The 17,847-nt window shown below is 59.1% G+C and overlaps 3 protein-coding genes across 6 annotated transcripts in view; 1 reads left to right on the top strand and 2 right to left on the bottom strand.

Annotated features, from left to right (window-relative positions):
• Positions 1 to 1,609: 1,609 nt before the first annotated feature.
• DDIT4 (DNA damage inducible transcript 4) lies at positions 1,610 to 3,004 on the bottom strand. Its single transcript, XM_063164152.1, has 2 exons — positions 2,871 to 3,004; positions 1,610 to 2,669 (listed from the first exon to the last, which is right to left on the bottom strand). Exons 1-2 carry the CDS (start codon positions 2,965 to 2,967, stop codon positions 2,188 to 2,190), a joined length of 579 nt encoding a protein of 192 aa, XP_063020222.1. The 5' UTR covers positions 2,968 to 3,004; the 3' UTR covers positions 1,610 to 2,187.
• A 6,458-nt stretch (positions 3,005 to 9,462) lies between these two features.
• ANAPC16 (anaphase promoting complex subunit 16) lies at positions 9,463 to 15,789 on the bottom strand. The gene is made up of 4 exons (XM_063164146.1): positions 15,700 to 15,789; positions 13,849 to 14,006; positions 11,875 to 11,949; positions 9,463 to 10,203 (listed from the first exon to the last, which is right to left on the bottom strand). Exons 2-4 carry the CDS (start codon positions 13,988 to 13,990, stop codon positions 10,088 to 10,090), a joined length of 333 nt encoding a protein of 110 aa, XP_063020216.1. The 5' UTR covers positions 13,991 to 14,006; positions 15,700 to 15,789; the 3' UTR covers positions 9,463 to 10,087.
• Positions 15,599 to 17,847, top strand: part of ASCC1 (activating signal cointegrator 1 complex subunit 1) — a 34,486-nt gene continuing 32,237 nt past the window's right edge. Inside the window, exons 1-2 of one of the 4 annotated variants that reach the window (XM_063164143.1) lie at positions 15,599 to 15,631; positions 17,186 to 17,313. In XM_063164143.1, coding sequence (XP_063020213.1) covers positions 17,205 to 17,313 — 109 coding nt within the window. In that variant the 5' untranslated portion in view covers positions 15,599 to 15,631; positions 17,186 to 17,204. Of the gene's footprint in view, positions 15,632 to 15,700; positions 15,786 to 17,185; positions 17,314 to 17,847 lie in introns of those variants that run through there. The other 3 variants (XM_063164142.1, XM_063164144.1, XM_063164145.1) reach the window with 3 other exon arrangements.

The following is a 17,847-nucleotide window of genomic DNA, read 5'->3' as shown; positions in this document are numbered from 1 at the left end:
TCACTTGCATTATTGCTGCTGATGCCCCCAAAAATCTCCCTTTCCTCTGCTGGCACCTGGGATCCCCGGGCTGATGCTGGTGCCACAAATAGCCCAACTCTTCCCAGGTCCCAAAATATCCCTCTGTGTAACCCCTGCCGTGGGAGACATTTGATCCAGCCTCGCTGGAAGCTTCTGCACCTCCCAGGGAGCTGCCAAACCCCAGGGACCTTGAGGCTCCCCCAAATTTCTCAGGGAAAGGCCATTTTGCTATAAATAAAAGCAAAGTTTCACCTTCATAGCTGGGGCTGTGACTGGGTGGTGCCACACAGAATGTTTTGGTGGGCACCCGCAGGACAGAGGCTGTGTTGGCTTTTGGGAGTTTTGGTGGGGTTTTCTTTTTGTTTTCTTGGTGTGATCATTTTAAAAATTGGATGCAGAGCCCTTTGCCTTCCCTGAGAGTGGCTGGTGGGGGTGACAAGCAGGGGTGACGCTGCTGTGGCAGCACAGGGGCAGGGCCACCCCTTCAGGAGCTGGGTGTTCAAAACGCCCCGTGTTTCTGGAGCCGTAAATTCACTGCCAGAGCCAGGGGCAGGGCTGGTGGTGCTGCCAATCTCCTGCTGCGCCCTCCCTGGGATCGGCGCTGCCCCCAGCCCGGGCTGCCCCAGGAGCTGCGGCTTTGCAGCTCCCTTTCCGCCCCTCTCCGTGTCCCCAGGGGTGGCTTCGTGCTGGGTGTACCCGCAGGGGCTGCCCCGCACGTGGAGGGGGCGTGCTCTGGCATGTGATCCTTTGAGAAATGCTCCAAACCCCAACATTTCGGGGGAAATCCTCCCCCTCTTTGCACAGGTGTATGTCTGTGTAAAGGTGCGTTCCCAGCTGTGTGACCCTGGCTCTGCTCCTTGTCCTGACTGCTGCGAGGTGATATTTACACCAGTGAGCAACCTCTGCTCCAAAATTCCAGTTATGGGTCATTAATATCAAAAACAAGGTTTTTATGGTGAAAAATGCTCATCAAAAAGTCACTGTTTGTCTGTCCACAGTGATACAGTTTGTCTGCAGGGGTATTAAAAATAAAAATCCAAACAAAAACCAACCCAAGGCTGAGCCAGGAGCAGCTCACATGTGAATGGAAATGGCTTTTCAGGCTGGTTTTATCCCCCCACACCTTCCACGGGCTCCTCGTTTGCCAAGCAGCTCAATTATCCTTGAGTGAAAGCCTCTTCCCCGAGGCCTCTAATTGCAGGTTTGGGTAATTGGCCTCGGTGTTGCAGAGGGTGTTTGGGCTGGGCCGTGCTCCCCCTCCCCGCCAGGTGTGACCCTCCTCCTCCTCCTCAGTCCCAGTTTGAGCCCGTTCTCCTGGGTTTCTGCCCCAGTTCCCGGCCGTGGGTGCCCGGGAGGAGCAGCAGCGCCTCGCTGGGTGTTGGGGGCTCCTGGAGCAGCTCGGGTCCTGACTCAGCCCCTGAGTCACAGCCCCGTGGCTCCCATGGGTGCACTGGGATTCCCCACCATTCCCAAAAACACCCAGCTCCCACCGCAGGGCTGCCCTGCCAGGGAAAGGCTGGGAATTTCAGAGCAGGGGTTGCATCATCCCTCCCCCAGCAGAGGTGACAACAGCGAGACAGACGGCAGCTTATCAATCAAGACAAGTTTTATTAGAAAAGTAAAAAAAACACCCGACACGATTGCATAGGAATTGTCGCACTTGAACATCAAGTGTATGAGTGTAAACTGTAACCAACGGAGCGCCCCCAGCGTGCCGGGGCCAGGGTCCTGCCCTCCGGCCCCTCTCCCGATCAAAGACACAATTCCAGCCGGGCTCGGCCTTTGATCCAGACCCCCTCGGCCGCCGCGCTCCCCTCCCCGAGACCCCATTGATTACAATCCTGGTTTACAAAAAAGAAACCCCCATGATTGATTGATCAGGCATCGGGAGACCGGCACCCCTCCAGCAGCCCCGCTGCCGCCTCCGGAGCGCCGGGATCACCCCGCAATCACCGACGGCTGGGAGCGACCTCGGCCCGGGACGTCCCGGCTGCTCCACGGCAGGGATGTCCCGGCTCGGGCAGGGCCATGGGGAGCTCGGCCCGCCCCAGCTACTTCCACCTACAGCCCTACTCCAGCCTAACTAAACTACAGCGGCTGCAGGAGCCGCCACGCTCTGCCCGGCTCTTCCGAAGCACTCGGCAATGGCTCCTCCGGCGCGGCCGCTCAGCACTCCTCGATCAGCAGCTGCTCGGAGCTGTACAGCTTCTTCTTCATCACCCTGAAGCCCGTGCTCAGCTTCAGCGGCGCGAAGGCCGGCCCCGAGGCGAAGAGTCCCTGGATCTTGGGCCACAGGCGGGAGTCCAGGCGGAGCACCAGGGTGAGCTGGAAGGTGGGCACCACGCCGGGGTCGGCGGCGATGTGCCCCACGTCGTGGCAGGCCTTGCCGTGCTCCACGCACAGGTCCAGGAGGGCCCCGCGCAGCCCGCAGGGTTCGCTGCACGCCAGGCGCAGCAGCTCCGCCCGCACCTGCGCCTGCAGCTGGGCCGGCATCAGGAGCCGCCAGCAGCGCTTGGAGCCCAGCGGGGCCCGGCCCAGCGCGGCCCGCACCTCGTCCAGCAGGCTGGCGCACAGCAGCTCGTCCTCGGGGTCGTGCAGCAGCTCCAGGTCCATGTCCGGCAGGGAGACACCCTCGGCGTACTCGGCATCTGCGGAGGGGACAGAGGCGGGTCAGCGCCGGAGGTCTCAGAACCCCGAGACACCGATGGCAGCGGTTCAGGGCTGCACCAGGGGTGCTCTGGGACACACCGACCCAGGGCTTTGGGGGCTTGGCACAGCACCTCCACCCCTCCGCCCAGGGACCCTCACCCATCTATCCATCCTCCGGCCCTTGAGGGGCCCGCACTCACCTCCCTCCGAGCCGGAGGCGCTGCCCACAGACTCGCAGTCGGAGGTCTCCAAGCGGCCCCGCTCGCCGCCCGCCAGCCGCTCCCACAGCCCGGGCATGGCTCCGGACACGGCACCACCCGCTCGGGCCCGGCTCCGCCGCCGCTCTGCCCGCACCGCCCGCGCCCCACCCTTATATAGCCGCGGCGCGCCTGGCCACGCCCCCCTCCCCGCGCCCGCCAATGGGAGCGCGGGGCACGTCCGCGGCGTCTCTCCTGCCCGGTGACAGCAGAGAGGCCACGCCCCCTCCACAGGCCACGCCCCCTGGCGGCCGGCGCGGCCCCGGGCGCTGCAAACGGGAGCCGCGGTTGCGTCAGGGCCGGCCCGGGGTACCGGGGCTGCCCCGCACCCACCCCGGGCCCGCACAGCACCCCCGGCACCCCCCGGTCCGCACAGCACCCCCGGACACCCCCCGTGCCCGGGATCACCCCGGGCCAGCCCACCGCCCGGGCGCACCATCACGGTCCGGTGGGGCGGGGGACACCCGCCGCGTCCCCGCGGTCCCCGACTCTCCGTGGGCCGGGAAGCCGATGAGGGTTCCCCTATGGGTTATTGGGGTTCGATCCGCCCCGTCTGCCAGGGGCTGTTTGCGCGGTGGCACCGGCGGGTGCTGCTGCCCTGGCACGGATGGGGCTGAGCCCGGGACCAGCCCCACCGGCAGCACACCGGGGTGCCGGGGTCCCGTTCCTGGCCTTGTCCCGCTTTCCTAAGTCAGGAACGGACGGTGGAGTGAACCTTGTTGGAGATCAAGGGGTGCGGGGGCAGGGCACGGCCAGGCTGGGATGGGGTTCTGCTACTGAGCAGGGCACTGGCCAGGCTCTGGTACCCCCATCTGCCTTCAGTGGGCTCCCTTAAATAAGGGATGGGGTTCTGCTCAGTGCCAGGCTGTGAGTGACCCCATCTGCCATCCCTGGTGTTCCCTAAATCAGGGATGGAGTTCTGTTCACTGCCAGACTGGGGTAACCCCATTTGCTTTCCCTGGTGTCCCCTAAATCAGGGATGGGGTTCACTCAGTGCCAGGCTGTGGTACCCCCACCTGCCTTCCCTGGTGTCCCCTAAATGTGGGATGGGGTTCACTCAGTGCCAGGCTGTGGCACCCCCATCTGCCCCCCCTAACTCCCGCCGGGACACGGCCGAGCCCCGGTGTGTGCCCCGCTGTCCCCCGCGGCCGTGCCGGTCCCCACGTCCGTGACCTTTCCCTTTCCCAGGGCAGCCCCTGCGGAGCGAAGGAGGCGGTGGCAGATAAGGGGCTTTGTTTGTCCTCCCGCCGCGCTGCCCGCGGCTTTATCGGAGGGGCTGAGCCGGCTCCGAAGGCAGCCCGGGCTCTATCTCGGCTGCTGTCCTTGCCGAGCCCGCGGGGACCAGAGCCCGGCGATAAACACGGAGAGGAGCGGAGCGGGGCTCACGGGGCTCACAGGGCACACGGGGCTCACAGGGCACACGGGGCTCACGGGGCTCACGGGGCACACGGGGCACACGGGGCTCACGGAGCGGAGCGGGGCACACGGGGCACACGGGGCACATGGGGCTCACGGGGCACACGGGGCACACGGGGCACACGGGGCACACGGGGCTCACGGGGCACACGGAGCGGAGCGGGGCACACGGGGCACACGGGGCACACGGGGCACACGGGGCACACGGGGCTCACAGGGCACACGGGGCACACGGGGCTCACGGGGCACACGGAGCGGAGCGGGGCACACGGAGCGGAGCGGGGCACACGGGGCACACACGGGGCACAGCAGGGCTCACAGGCCACACGGGGCACACGGGGCACACGGGGCTCACGGGGCTCACGGGGCTCACGGGGCACATGGGGCACACGGGGCACATGGAGCAGAGCGGGGCTCACAGGGCACACGGGGCACAGCAGGGCACACGGGGCTCACAGGGCACACGGGGCTCACAGGGCACAGCAGGGCACACGGGGCTCACAGGGCTCACAGGGCACACAGAGCACACGGGGCACACGGGGCTCACAGGGCACACGGGGCTCACAGGGCACACGGGGCTCACAGGGCACACGGGGCACACGGGGCACACGGGGCACACGGGGCTCACGGGGCTCACGGGGCACACGGGGCTCACGGGGCACACGGGGCTCACGGGGCACACGGGGCTCACGGGGCTCACAGGGCACACGGGGCTCACGGGGCACACGGGGCACACGGGGCTCACAGGGCACACGGGGCTCACAGAGCACACGGGGCTCACGGGGCACACGGGGCACACGGGGCACACGGGGCTCACGGGGCACACGGGGCTCATGGGGCACACAGGGCTCACGGGGCTCACAGGGCACACGGGGCACACAGGGCACACAGGGCACAGCGGGGCACACGGGGCTCACAGGGCACACGGGGCACACGGGGCACACGGGGCACACGGGGCACACACGGGGCACACGGGGCTCACAGGGCACACGGGGCTCATGGGGCACACGGGGCACACGGGGCTCACGGGGCTCGCGGGGCACACGGGGCTCACGGGGCTCACAGGGCTCACAGGGCACACGGGGCTCACGGGGCTCATGGGGCACACGGGGCTCACGGGGCACACGGGGCACACGGGGCACACGGGGCACACGGGGCTCACGGGGCACACGGGGCTCACAGGGCACACGGGGCACACGGAGCAGAGCGGGGCTCACAGGGCACACGGCGCCCCACCCGCTCCCACCCGAAGGGGCACAAAGGGCTCCGGGCACCCCACCGGCAGCTGCAGCTGCTTTTGGGGGCCACAGCTTGAATCCATCTGCATTCTGGGCGTGGAAGTCCGGGCTGGGGAGTGGGTAGCATCCCAGGGAGCAGAGGAGAGGTGTGGGGAGCTGGGAACAAGTCCTGGCTTGCGCCCACAGCTTGCAGAGATACTCCCTCGGGTTTTGGGACAAAAAAAAATGAACAATCCCCCAGCCCCCAGCTGTTAAAAATACACCTCAATATTTGCACACTCAGCGGGATGCTGCTTGGGATCCTGTTTTTCACAAAATGCACCTCATGGGTTATTTCTTCCCACAGCCACCAAGACATTGGTACAAATGTCGGCTGGTTGAGGCTGAAAATAGAGGAGGATTTGCTGGTTTGGGGGGTCAAAATGGGGGGGGGAAGCAGCAAATAAACAAAAAAGAGGTAAAGGACCACAGGGAAGGCGCCCTGCTAAAAATAAGCTGGAATTCTAGAGCCAAGCATAAATATTTTTCTTTCTTTGCCATAACATCTCCTAGTAGGCAGCAGAGCAAGCAGCTCTGGTGCGATGGCAAGTTTTAAAGGGAAATGTAATTTTTGATCCCTGCAATAAAATAACCCAGCTGGGAGGGGAGGGCAGGCAATGTGGGGCTGGCAGCTCCTTCTGCTTCCCAAAAGAAGCTGGGATCCAGGCCACTCCTCTGCAGCAGGGCCTCTAGGAATGGTTTTGGGCTGGAAAGCAAAGTTTTAGCATTGGTAATCCCTGCACTTCCCCTCCCCTGGTGCTGCTGCTGGCAGCGCACCCGGCGTGGTTTCTGTGCAGGAGCAGCGTGTGTTTCCCCCTGACCTGCTGTCCTTTCTGGGAGAGCAGGGATTGAGGCTTTCTGGACAGCCTGTTCCCAGCCTGTCTGTCCCAGCCGCGCCTGCCCCCCGTGTCTGGGCTGGGATTGACTCCCTCGCTCTGATTCCCAGCCCGGCAGTGCTGGCGAGGGTCCTTGGCCGGGCCCCTGCCCCGATGTGCTGAGCTCAGCGCTTTGCAGGCTGCAGGGGAGGGGGCTGGGAAGGAGGAGGAGGAGGAGGAGGAGGAGGAGGAGGAGGAGGAAGGGCGGAGATGTACTGAGGGGCTCAGCGAGTGCTCTGGCTCACGTCGCTGCGCACTATGCAGTGGGGAGCAAACTCCTGCCCCATGGGCTACTGCTATGGAGGAGCGCCTGGCTTCGTTTTTTTCCCAAAAAATCGCTTTTAGTTAAATTTACACCCTGTTTTGTCACACGAGGCTGGCACTGACACTGCTGGGATCCTTTGTGTCCAAGCAACAGAGGGGCTGAGGCCATGGTTTATTCTGTGCTGGTGGGGTGGGCGTCCCTCACAGCGGGTCCCTGGTGGTGGCTGGGGGTGACAGGCACCGAGGGGTGACCCTGCACCCCCGAGCCCCTGGCCAGCCCGGCAGGCGAGCTGTGGGGTGACCCTGCACCCCCGAGCCCCTGGCCAGCCCGGCAGGCGAGCTGTGGCTGCGTGGGCCGCGGTGGCAGGTCCCGGCGTGCCGCCGGCCGGGCAGGCCTGTGCCACAGCCAAACCTCGCGGGCCCAGCGCTCACCCCGGGACAGGCAGCGGCAGGAGCCGGGCGGGGAACGAGGAACGTGCAGCCATGAGGGTGGTGGCCAGGCTTTGGCAGCCGGGACGCCGAGCTGAGTGCTGGGTTGAGTGCTGGGTTGAGTGCTGGGTTGAGTTCCAGGTGGGCACTGTGTCCTTGGCAGGGTGTGGGCTGTGAAACTCCTCTCGCCGCGGGTTCTTCTGGGGGAGAAGATGGCAGAGGGTGTTTCTGGGGGTGCTGCCCCACACTGCAGCATCCTGGATGTTGGGAGAGGCCCTCCCTGCGGGCGGCCTGCCCAGGCAGCGAGGCGAGCGCGTGCCTTGGCTCCATGGCCGGCGCTGGGGCCTGGCCAGCGGCGAGAGGAGCCGGGGAGGGGAGGTGTGAGCGGGGCCTGTGCCGGTACATAACGTTCTGCTGCGAGCACCCACAGGAAAACCAACAGCAGCTCTGAACGAGGCTCTTTGTTCGGCTCTTTTTTTATTTCCCCTCCCCGCATCAACTTTTTCTGGCAGCTGCTGGGCTCCCTCCCCCTGCGGCCCCCCGAGCTCCCGGGACCCCGGGCCAGGGGGACGTGGGGCTTCCACACCCCAAGGAGAAATACCCACCGCTGGCTCAGCCCACCGATCTGTAAGGCAGGAAATAGGCTGGTCCGGGAGTTTCCAGCTGCCAGGGAAAACCTGGGTTTGGAGGAGGGGGAGCATGGCAGGCTTTGCCCGTACGGATCCCTCCAGTTCTCCCTGCCTTACATAAAGTGTTTACTGAGAGGGAGGAGGGAACGGCCAACAACATGTTTTTGCATTCGTAGTACTGTACAGGGTGAACTTTTCACTTCCTCTCAATGGCTCTCACACATGTGTCTATTTTGGTGCTGGGCACACATACAAACACACCATGTACAGCACAGAGCTGGGGACGTTCCCTGCTCCTGCTCTGTCCCAGCACAAGAAACTGCTGCAAAACAAGCAATGGGAGGAGGGCGAGGGGGATAAATCTCAGCCCCGCCGTGTTCTGGATCTGGATGGGGAAGTCTGGGCAATGCTGGGGCACTGCATCCCCTGGGCAGAGCTGCAGGCACAGAGCCCCTGGCATCCCAGGAGGGCTGGCAGGGTGGAAAGTTTCCCAAGTAGAGCAGTGAAAAGGAAAAGCTCTTTCTGTGCCTGACTGCGCTGGGTCAGCGAGCAGGGGTTACCGGGTGTGGGTGAGGGAGTTTGGGGGATCTGCTGCTCCGCTCCCAAAGCCCACAATGACATGGGGTGAGAATTTTGGCAGGTTTGGCCAAGGTAGATGTAGGTGGCTGGAGTGAGCAGGATTAAAAATAGATGGCACCGAGCAAATAAAAGTGGAGGGCTGAAGCGCTCCCTCCTTTCCCGAGCGAGCCCATCTGGGATGGATGGAGTGTGAATCCCGCCTGCCATCACGTTTGAGCCGCTGAGTGTGCAGGAGGCCCCCACAGAGCAGGGCCTGGCAGCTCTCCAAGGCTGGGGAGGAGGTTTTCCGGGCTGGGGCCGGGGCTGGGGCTCAGGCAGCGTGGGACAGTCTCAGCTGAGCTCAGCCCTACGTGAGAACGGCCCTGCGCCGCTCCCGCAGCCGCGCGGTGAATTTCCACGGAGCTGAATTGCAGCTTCACCGCGGCTCAGGCAGCGTGGGGCTCGGCATTGCCCACAGCTGGCTCTGGCACTGCAACTGATTTATGCACAGCAACACACACAGAAGGTGGCTGTGTGCTTTCCCCCCTCAGTTTCAGCTAATTGCTGGTGATCTGAAATGGGAACGGATCCCAGTTAATCTGTTTCAATGCAGATGCGGCTGGGCTGAAATAGTGAGTACAAAATACAATCATCTCGTAAGTGAGATGTTGAAAATGGAAAAATTAGGCATCTGGAGCAGTAAATCAAATAATTGTTTGCATACGGTGCTGCTCCTACCCCCTGCTGGCCAGCAGAGCCATGGGGCGAAGGCTCTCATCCATGGAAAATCAACATGTTGAAATGGTTACGCCAGAACATGGAAATCCAGTTCCCTCCAAGAACAGAAGTGAAGTACAACCGAAAAACAAGACTATTAAAATGGTTGGATTTAAACCAGGGTCTTCTCCTGTGGCTGAGTTAAACCAGGATTCAAATCTGACTTAAACCAAGCCAATTTTCAGTATGGTTTGGTTCCTCTCACATCGAACTTCAGTCTCCATCATGACAGCTGATCTGCCTCTGAGCTTCACTAAACCTCCTAACTCCCAAACAGCTGATTGTTTCCCTCATCAGACCAGACAAAGAGTTTCAAAGACAGAGTTATTTTATTGTCACAGAGAAATCGAATACAGAACTAAGAGGACAAAGTTTCAGGGTATTAAAAGACCGAGCAGTGTCCTGCCAGCGCTACCAGACAAACGGCAATGGAGAGGGAAGGGCTTGAGCAGTGGCCGAGGCACTGCTGCAGGAGGTGACACCGTTGTCCCCTCACCCAGCGCTGGGACAGTCTGTGTCCATCCCCAGAAGGACGGCAGGGGCTCAGGAGTGCTTCTGGCACTTGCTCCAGAGGGTTTCCCCGCTCGCCCAGCGCTCCGGCTGCGCTCCAGCAGGAACCCAGGTCGAGTTACGAAGTCGCCCTCCCCACACTGTCCCTGTGCCCCCTCTGTAAACAACACAGAGATTATCCAGGGGCTGTACAGCTGATCCTGCCTTCTAACTTACAGAAACCAAGCCCTGCCAGCCTGGAAGGACCTACAGAATCTCGTCATTTCCGTTTATTGGCAGCTTTACTGGGGATCCCCACTCTCAAAAAAAACCCAAAGCCCCATCCTGCCGATGCAGCTGCCAGCATCTGATAGATGGGGGGTGTTTTGGAGCCAAGCCAGGGAACGTTTTTCTTCTGCTCCCTGACAGCAGTGATCCAGACACGCTCAGCCTGAGGAGGGAGTGAATCCCAGGAGCTGCTCTATTGGCTTGTACCTCCACTCATCTGCCTCCAGCTCTTCCACCAGACCAGCAAGTTTTTCCATCCTTGCGACTTGTTGATCTGCGAGGAGTTCAAAGGTAACTGTGGTTTGCAATGGCAGTGCAATTAAAGCTTTCAATTAGATGCAAATTCCCAGCTGTCAGTGGGGAGCAGGGCAGAATGGAACCCACGGAGCCCATTTGAATTGAAACCCACTCTGTGCAAACAGCGAGGAGAAAGCAGGGACAGGCTTTTCTGCCCCAGTGTGTGTTTACCCATCCCTGCCCGTGCCACGTACATTCAAGTCCCAACAGGGAAACATCAGGCCCATTAGTGTACGGGGGTGAAAACAGGATGAAGCTCATTTCATAAAGCATAAATATTTATAGTGCAGAAGAACAGAGAAGTTCAGAGAGGGCTTGGTCAGCCCATGGTAGAGCTGGGTGCAGCAGGAGGAACTGTGCTTTTGATGAAGGTCCTTGGAGGAGGACCTGGATGAGGGTGGCAGAGAGGCTCTGCAACCAGAGCCTGCTGATGAAAGGAAGGTCCCCAAACAACATCTTCCTCTCAGATTTATTTATAACCAGTTGGGCACACAGTGTCCATTTTCAGTTAGATGTGCTGCAGTGATGCAGAGATGGGAACGTCCCTTCTCCCAGCTCTGCTGAGGTCTAACAGTGCTGTAAGCTCACTGCAGCCTCTTGGGGAGACGGCCCAGGGCTAGCAAGAGGCATAACATAAACTGTGTGATTTGTGCTGACTGCAGCAGTGGGTGCTTTAAGAGGGACTGTTCTCACCCCACCTCCTGCACCCTTTTGGAAACTGTCAAACAAACAAGCCAAAAAATGATGACCTCGATCTTTTTTTTTTAAGCCCTCCAACTTTCTTACAGGGAGCAAACAGAGAGGTGCTCCACACTTCCAAAGGCTGGTGTCTGTTGGGGTGCCAGACTGTGTAGCAGCCCCTGGCAGCTGCAGCCACAGCAGAGCTCTGGAAACAATGGCTCTGGAGCTCAGCTGTGCTTTCTGGTGCAGAAATACAGGATCACGGCCTTGTAAGCTGCTGCACACCCCCACAGCTGGAGGAGGACAGGAAACCTCTCCACTCAGAGACAACAGGTGGAAGTACCATTCTGGCTGACAGAGGTGGGGACCAGAGAGGATGTGACCCTCGAGCAGCAGACAGGATCTGCTGCTGGGCTCTGTGAGAACCAAAGCTGTGACACAGCCCAGCCCACGGCTGGGTCACAGGCACCTGGGCGAGGGCAAAGGGCCTGGCAGGGAAGCAGAGGCTCAAACAGGACGTCAGGCTGCTCCCTGGGGAGGCAGGGAGTGTTCTCAGCCCCGTCACGCCACGCCACGCCACGCGCGGCCGCCTCCCCAGTGACTGGGCAAACCTCACCTGACCCTGCCAGGGCCACAGGGCTCAGCAGAGAAACAAAGGTGCAGTGGAGCGTCCCTGTGCCCCAGGCAGAGACACTCAGTGCCGGGCCAGATCAGAGCGTGGGCGTTTCCTGCCCAGAGCCTCCTCCTCCTCCCGCCTCACCTTGTGCTGCCGCACAGCCAGGGATAAACAAGCGTCGGAGGCACAGCCCGTTCCCACCCCGCCTCTGTGGGCTCCCAGCGCTTTGCATAGGGCTGGCAAAAGGACTCGGTGGTGGCCTGACTGAGCACTCACGCTGCTTTCTTGTGGCTGACAGCCCGGAGCAGGGCAGGCTTTGCCCCCGCTGCCCTCCCCGAGCCTCACGCTTACCGTGCTTCACTTGCTTCAGCGTGGATGCAACCTGAAAGCTGAACACAGACTCACACAGGAACCTCTCAGAGCCATCTGTGAACAGAAAAAGGAGATGGTTGAACCCCAGTTTGAGGCAGAGCAGCCTTCAGAGCCCCTGACCTCCTGTTTTTATGTTTGAGGTGTGGGTTGACTCTTGCCTTGTTCTGACACTTTCCCCTGTGCTGACTACAGACCCTGCACAGGGCTTTGGCTGCTTCCTGATGCTGCCTGGGAAGACATCCCAGGAGGAATTCTGTTACATTCCCTCTGACAAGCAATTTTAGTCCATTTAAAATAGAAGTTAAGCTAAGGAGAAGCCAGGTAATGTTATGGCAGTCTCTGACTCCCTCAGGGCTCAGACGCTCGTGTTCTTAGAACGCTTTAGGATTTCCCATGGGCTCAGACCATAACCCTACACAGAGTTTCAAATAATGTGTATCTTGCCATCCAAGTCAGTAATTGATCATGTAAGTGACTCAGAAATAAAACAATCTGGGAAACACAGCTAATTGTGTACCAAGCACTGCCATAGTTTCTACTGCCTCCTTCTAAAAAACCCCAAAATACCTACGGGTTTATTTAGAAACAAGTGAGATAGCCAAAGCAGCAATAAAAATCAGTCAGACAGTGGGAATTTTTGAAGAGGAAACTGCAGCTTCTCCTCTGGCAGCTGCCTGATGAAAGAATGAGTGTATCACCTTTGGTGTCAGAAATTCAAAAGCCAGTCTAGAGCTTCCTGCAACAGGGGCAGTGTTTGGTTGCTGCTGCCACCCAGAGCAGGTGAACCGCTGTGATCCTGGTAAAGAGGTCAGCCCAAAGCACAACCCATTTAAAGCTCTGTGCCACAACAATTGGAGAGCAGTTTCAAAGACAAAAATCTGGAAATACCTAATCCAAAGCTGAACCCCAGGAAAGAGCTGGAGTTTCACTGTGCTCAGAGCTTCCTCTCACAAGTGCTGCCCCAAATACATTGTGGAGATATCAGCAAGAACTTTTTCAGGGAAAAACATTGGAAGGGGCTGTCCAGGTAGGTGGTGGACAGTTCCTGGAGGTGTGCAAAGGATAACTGGACGTGGCACTCAGTGCTCTGGTGCTGCTGGCAAGGTGGGGATTGGTCACAGGCTGGACTCGATGGTCTTGGAGGCCTTTTCCAACCTAAATGTTGGATTCTCTCCTCCAATTCCCTGTCTGTCCTGCTGAGTGGCTCTCAGGAGGAACAGCTGCCTGTCTATTTGGTAACACGAGGTGCTTCATTACTTTAATTTGTTTTGAGGGCTTGTTAAGTTCTGTGAGCAAACCTTTAGTCATAATTACTTCAATAGCCTGGCATATGGGCTCTAATGTGTAATGAAAACAACCCTTCAACGGCACAGCCAGCAGCTCCCAGCTGCCCTGGGCTGCCACAGGGACACTCCAGCCGTGCCACGGTAACAAGGGAAGTTCAAGGGGAGCAGACACAGGTTTAACTCTGTCACCTGGAGGACCTGCCCTTCCTCCCTCACCCAGAGCTTCCTGGGCTTCTCCTTCCACGACCCCGATGAAGCTGGTGGCAGGGCTCGGGCACCCAGATGCAGGCTGGCAAGGAGACAAGCTGTCGCCTGGACTAACCCAGTCAAATCCAACCCAAACCAAGAAAATTACTACTTCTGCCAAGAAAAATATTCCTGTCTCAGCTATCCCCGCAGCAACCCCTGCCCGACATCAAAGGATTAGCTAACAATGAGCAATTAACACCGTCATGTTCCCTTTCAGGTAGATACTTCCTGGTCTGAAGTGTTGTCATGGAGATAAAAAGGAGGTGACAGCCAGAAAAATCCCTTCTTCATGGACTGGTGGGAAAGCCGGGACCAACCAAACCCCGGCGCTTCCTCTCTACCTCCAGCTTTTGCCAGCGGGGTGGGAAGTTCAGCAGCTGAAGGAGGAGCGGGGAAGGAGAAGGGCAGCAGCAATCACCTTCCAGCATCTCCCCAGCTCCTTTGGGGTAAGTGAAGAGGGTTTTGCGGGGCGGCGCCAGGTCCGACACGCTGAACCCCGAGCCCGTCACGGAGCTGCCGCTGACTCCGCCAGCCGAGGAGGATGAGGAGGAGGCTGCCATGGCACCCCGGGCCAGCCTGCGGGACACAGACAGGAGTTAGGAGGGATGAAGGCAGCGAGGGGCAGGATGAAGCCGCCCCTGCTGCCCAGGCTGCCCGGGGTGTGTGGGAGAGCTGCCTGTGCCCGCTGTGGGGACGGGCACGGAGCTGTCACACCCCGAAACTGAAGGCAACCCCCGCTCCGACCCCTCGGAATTCCCCTGGGAATTCATCCAGAGCGTGCACAGAGACTCGAGGTGCAGGCTGCTGGCCTGAATTCACCGGCCTTCAGCTGCCCTGGCGCCTGTCCCGCTGCCCAGGGCCATAAAAGGCGGGGTTTCTTTCCTTTTTTTCCTCCTCGTTTCCAGGAGCACAAACACAGAAGCGCTGCTGCCTCATAAAACCTGGAAGGCTGCGGGACTGCCAGTTCCAGCAGCACATCCTGCAGGGAGCCACGCCGTGCCTAACCCGCAGCAGCTGCTTTCTGCATCACTCCAGACGTGCTTTTGCCTTTAAAACATTGCGTTTGACTTAAACTGGCAGTGCCTGAGGGTCCAGCACTGTGCAGCACAATTCCAGCTGCCTCTCGCACGCTCTCAGCCTTGTTTTTAAGAGGTACTGGGTTTGTCACAACGTGGGAATTAAAACTCCTCATGTCCCTCTCTGATAGTACAAAAGGTGTCACTTGGCCCTTATCAGTGACAGCACTTGCTGCTTCTCCAAATACTTACAAGCACTTCCAAATTATCCTGCCCATTTAATTCACTTCTGTTATATTTATTTCTGCTGCAGGCTCTGCAGGGTACACACACAGTGCCCTTGGAAAGCACTCGAGGGTTTTGTGGACAAAATGGGGTTTTAAGACCTTAAAGCTCATCTCATTCCATCCCCTGCCATGGGCAGGGACACCTTCCACTATCCCAGGGTGCTCCAAGCCCCATCCAGCCTGGCCTTGGGCACTGCCAGGGATGAGACAGCCACAGCTTCTCTGGGCACCCTGTGCCAGGGGCTCACAGGGGATCATTTCCCTTGTGCCAGGGGCTCATAGAGAATAATAGAGAATAATTTCCCAATATCCCGCCTAACCCTGCCCTGTGTCAGTAGGAAGCCGTTCCCTTTGTCCAGTTCCTCCATCCCTTGTAAATAAGTTTCTCAAGAGTGCTCAATGTTACTGAGCGCACCACAGAAAACAGCAGCTCACAGGAGCCTGGGGGCTTGGGGGCCGTGACGAAAAACGCCTGCATAATGCAAACTTTTATTTTTGCCACGCTATACCCAGCAACACCTCCCTCAGCAAACCCTCGGGCTCAGCTCCCTGCTCGCAAGGGAGGTGCGACGATCGTTTGCGCTGAAACGATGCCAGCCGGGGCTCGCAGACCCGACAGATCCCTAAGTGTGGCTGCAGGGGGTTTATTTTAAACAAACACAGAGGAGAGGAGGCGGCAGGTCAGGGCGATGCCTGGGCCTGTTACAGGAACCTCCAGCCAACGCCTCAGGCGCCTCAGGAGCCGCCATCTTGGGGGGGCGGGGAGCCCCGCGCTCCCGCCCCAGAGACCACGCCCCCACGCCCTATGACCACGCCCCCTAGCGCCCATGGTCACGCCCCCACACGGGCCACGCCTCCTCCCGCCCTCCCGCCCATGGCCCCTCCGAGCCGCTTCCCGGTGAGTGCGGGGCCCACGCGCCGCCGCAGCCTCTGCCCTCCCCGCGCGCTCATGCCGTCGTCCTTCACCTTCCGGGCCGCCGCCGCCTCCCGGCGCTCCCCGGTCCCGTTGCCGAACCCTCTCTCCTTCACCCGGGAGCCCGGACGGCGGCTCGGTGCGGGCGGCGCGCGTGGCCGCGCTCGCTGTGCATGATGGGGCGGGGCGCGCGCCACTTCCGGCGGGGGTGGGGGGGGAGGAGCGGGGACAAAATGGCGGCGGCGAAGGGAACGGGGACGCTTCGCTGCTCCCGCCGCCTTCCCGCAGCGGTGTCAGCGTAAAGCCGAGGGGTTCTGCTGCTGCAGTACCCGCGGGGCCCCGGGGATTTGCGCGGTGCGGGCCCTGCCGCCCTCCCCGGCTGGCCCGGAGCCGGTTCCTGCGGAGCCCTTCTGGATGCTGCCTCAGGAGTCGGATCCTGCGGCCCCAGCTGCGCTCTGCCTCCCGCTGTCGCTGCTCGCTTTGCAGAAGTCCTTGTGTCAAAAAATTGCGACACATTAAAGTATTAAAAACTACCCCCCTCCCTCCCGCCACCGAAAAAAAAGCCTGTAAGCAAAAGCCCCAGCGACTGATTTTTCATGGCTTTTCCCGTCATTGTGCACAGTTGGCCTCTGCACTTGTTCCCTTGAGCCACAGGAATTATTACTTTTATTGAAGTGTAATGGTTTTTATTGTCCTGTAAGTTCACATGATTGTGAGTCATTTCAAAAGGTGGGGCTCGAGCTGAAGGGAGAAGTATTAACATTAACCTTCTCAGCCTGATGTCACTCTGTGATAAATGCTAGTTGCTTCTGTGGCCAGCTCTTGTTTTTTTCCTATTCTGTTGCAGTGGACAGGTAATCCTTCTGACAAAGGTGAATTTTTGGGTGGAAACTTTATTTTCTGAGTAACAGATTCTGGTTAAAAATTGAGATCCAATATTAAATTAACCATGCCAGTGAATATAGAAATTCAAGTGCTGGGGATATGAAGTTTCTGACAGAACACTGCTGGCTCTTTGTTTTAGCACCATTAGATGTTCTCCACTCTAAACATTTTTAACTCAGTGCCAGCTAAAGCCCAAAGAAACTATGAAATGTCACATTGCCTGAGGTTACAGTGACTTTTAGCTGAAACCTGTGAGTTTCAGAGTTACATAGCTCACACTGCTTAAATTTCCTGCGTCCACTTGATTGTGCTTTATGTACTTGTGATTTCTCATCAAATTGCTCTGTGATTGAGACACGTAAGGTTTGAGGAGGTGTTGCCTTTCTGAAGAGTCTACATGGAGGAGCTTTTAGCTCAAGGAGGGGAGGCTGAGATTGAATATTAGAAAGAAATTGTTCTCCTGTGAGGGTGGCAAGGCCCTGGCACAGGGTGCTCACAGAATCCCCATCAGAGCACCTGGGATAGTGGAAGGTGCCCATGGCAGGGCATTGGAATGAGCTGAGCTTTAAGGTCCCTGCCAACCCAGTGTGCAAGGAAACCCTGAAAGGAGCTTTTCCTTGGCCTGGGTTGGCAGAGCTGTCTGTGTTGTTGCAGTAGGAGGAGCAGGAGCAGGATGGATGTGCTGAGGCCCCCCTTGATAAGGATCGGGGGCCGAGTGTACCGCAAAAACCTCATCCAGGAGCAGCCCTTCCCACACGAGGAGGAGGAGGAATTCTGTGCAGGTAAGGGGTGATGCTCAGGGGGTAAACATCAGCACTGGGGACCTGGGGAGCTCTCAGAGTCACCTCTGATGCCTTTGTGGGCACAGAGACCCGCCCATGTGGTGGATTGAGGTGTTCAAGAGGGAGAGGAAGGCTTTGTGTTGGTCCCTGATGATCCTGCTGCCCAAAGTGGAAGCAGTCCCAGCTATCCCAGGTGGGCTGGCTGACTGTGCTGCTGACTGTTCTGTTTTCCTGCTGACTGTGGAAGAACTGCAGGAAAAGGGAAAGCCAGATGAGCTGTGTAGATCTGTTTTTCCCAGGTTTCTTTCTTTCCCTTACCATCTTTATTTGCAGACATGGCAGCTGCTTGCTAAAGACCCTCTGTCCTTGCAATGTTTGTACCTTTAAAACTGGCCTTTTGATGACAAAATTCTTCCTGTCCTGGTGTATTCTTTTGTCTTTCTGCCTGTATCTTTGCTGTAGTTGTGTGTGAGTTGTCGTGGGCACAGAAAAGCTCCAGTGTTACTTTTCAGATGGGGCTGTGGCATTGTGTCC

The sequence above is a fragment of the Melospiza melodia genome, chromosome 9, assembly GCF_035770615.1.
Source record: "Melospiza melodia melodia isolate bMelMel2 chromosome 9, bMelMel2.pri, whole genome shotgun sequence".
NCBI classification, from domain to species: domain Eukaryota; kingdom Metazoa; phylum Chordata; class Aves; order Passeriformes; family Passerellidae; genus Melospiza; species Melospiza melodia.
The sequence above is the reverse complement of the archived record's forward strand: the minus strand, read 5'-3'. Positions and strand labels throughout refer to the sequence as shown.

Excerpts from the sequence above, each read along its gene's own strand:
- DDIT4 (XM_063164152.1), bottom strand. The coding sequence starts at position 2,967 with ATGCCCGGGCTGTGGGAGCGGCTGGCGGGCGGCGAGCGGGGCCGCTTG. Across the intron at positions 2,670-2,870 it reads CGCCTCCGGCTCGGAGGGAG|ATGCCGAGTACGCCGAGGGT; the intron begins GTGAGTGCGGGC and ends TCCCCTCCGCAG.
- ANAPC16 (XM_063164146.1), bottom strand. The coding sequence starts at position 13,990 with ATGGCAGCCTCCTCCTCATCCTCCTCGGCTGGCGGAGTCAGCGGCAGC. Across the intron at positions 11,950-13,848 it reads AGCTGGGGAGATGCTGGAAG|ATGGCTCTGAGAGGTTCCTG; the intron begins GTGATTGCTGCT and ends TTCTGTTCACAG. Across the intron at positions 10,204-11,874 it reads GCTGAAGCAAGTGAAGCACG|ATCAACAAGTCGCAAGGATG; the intron begins GTAAGCGTGAGG and ends AACTCCTCGCAG.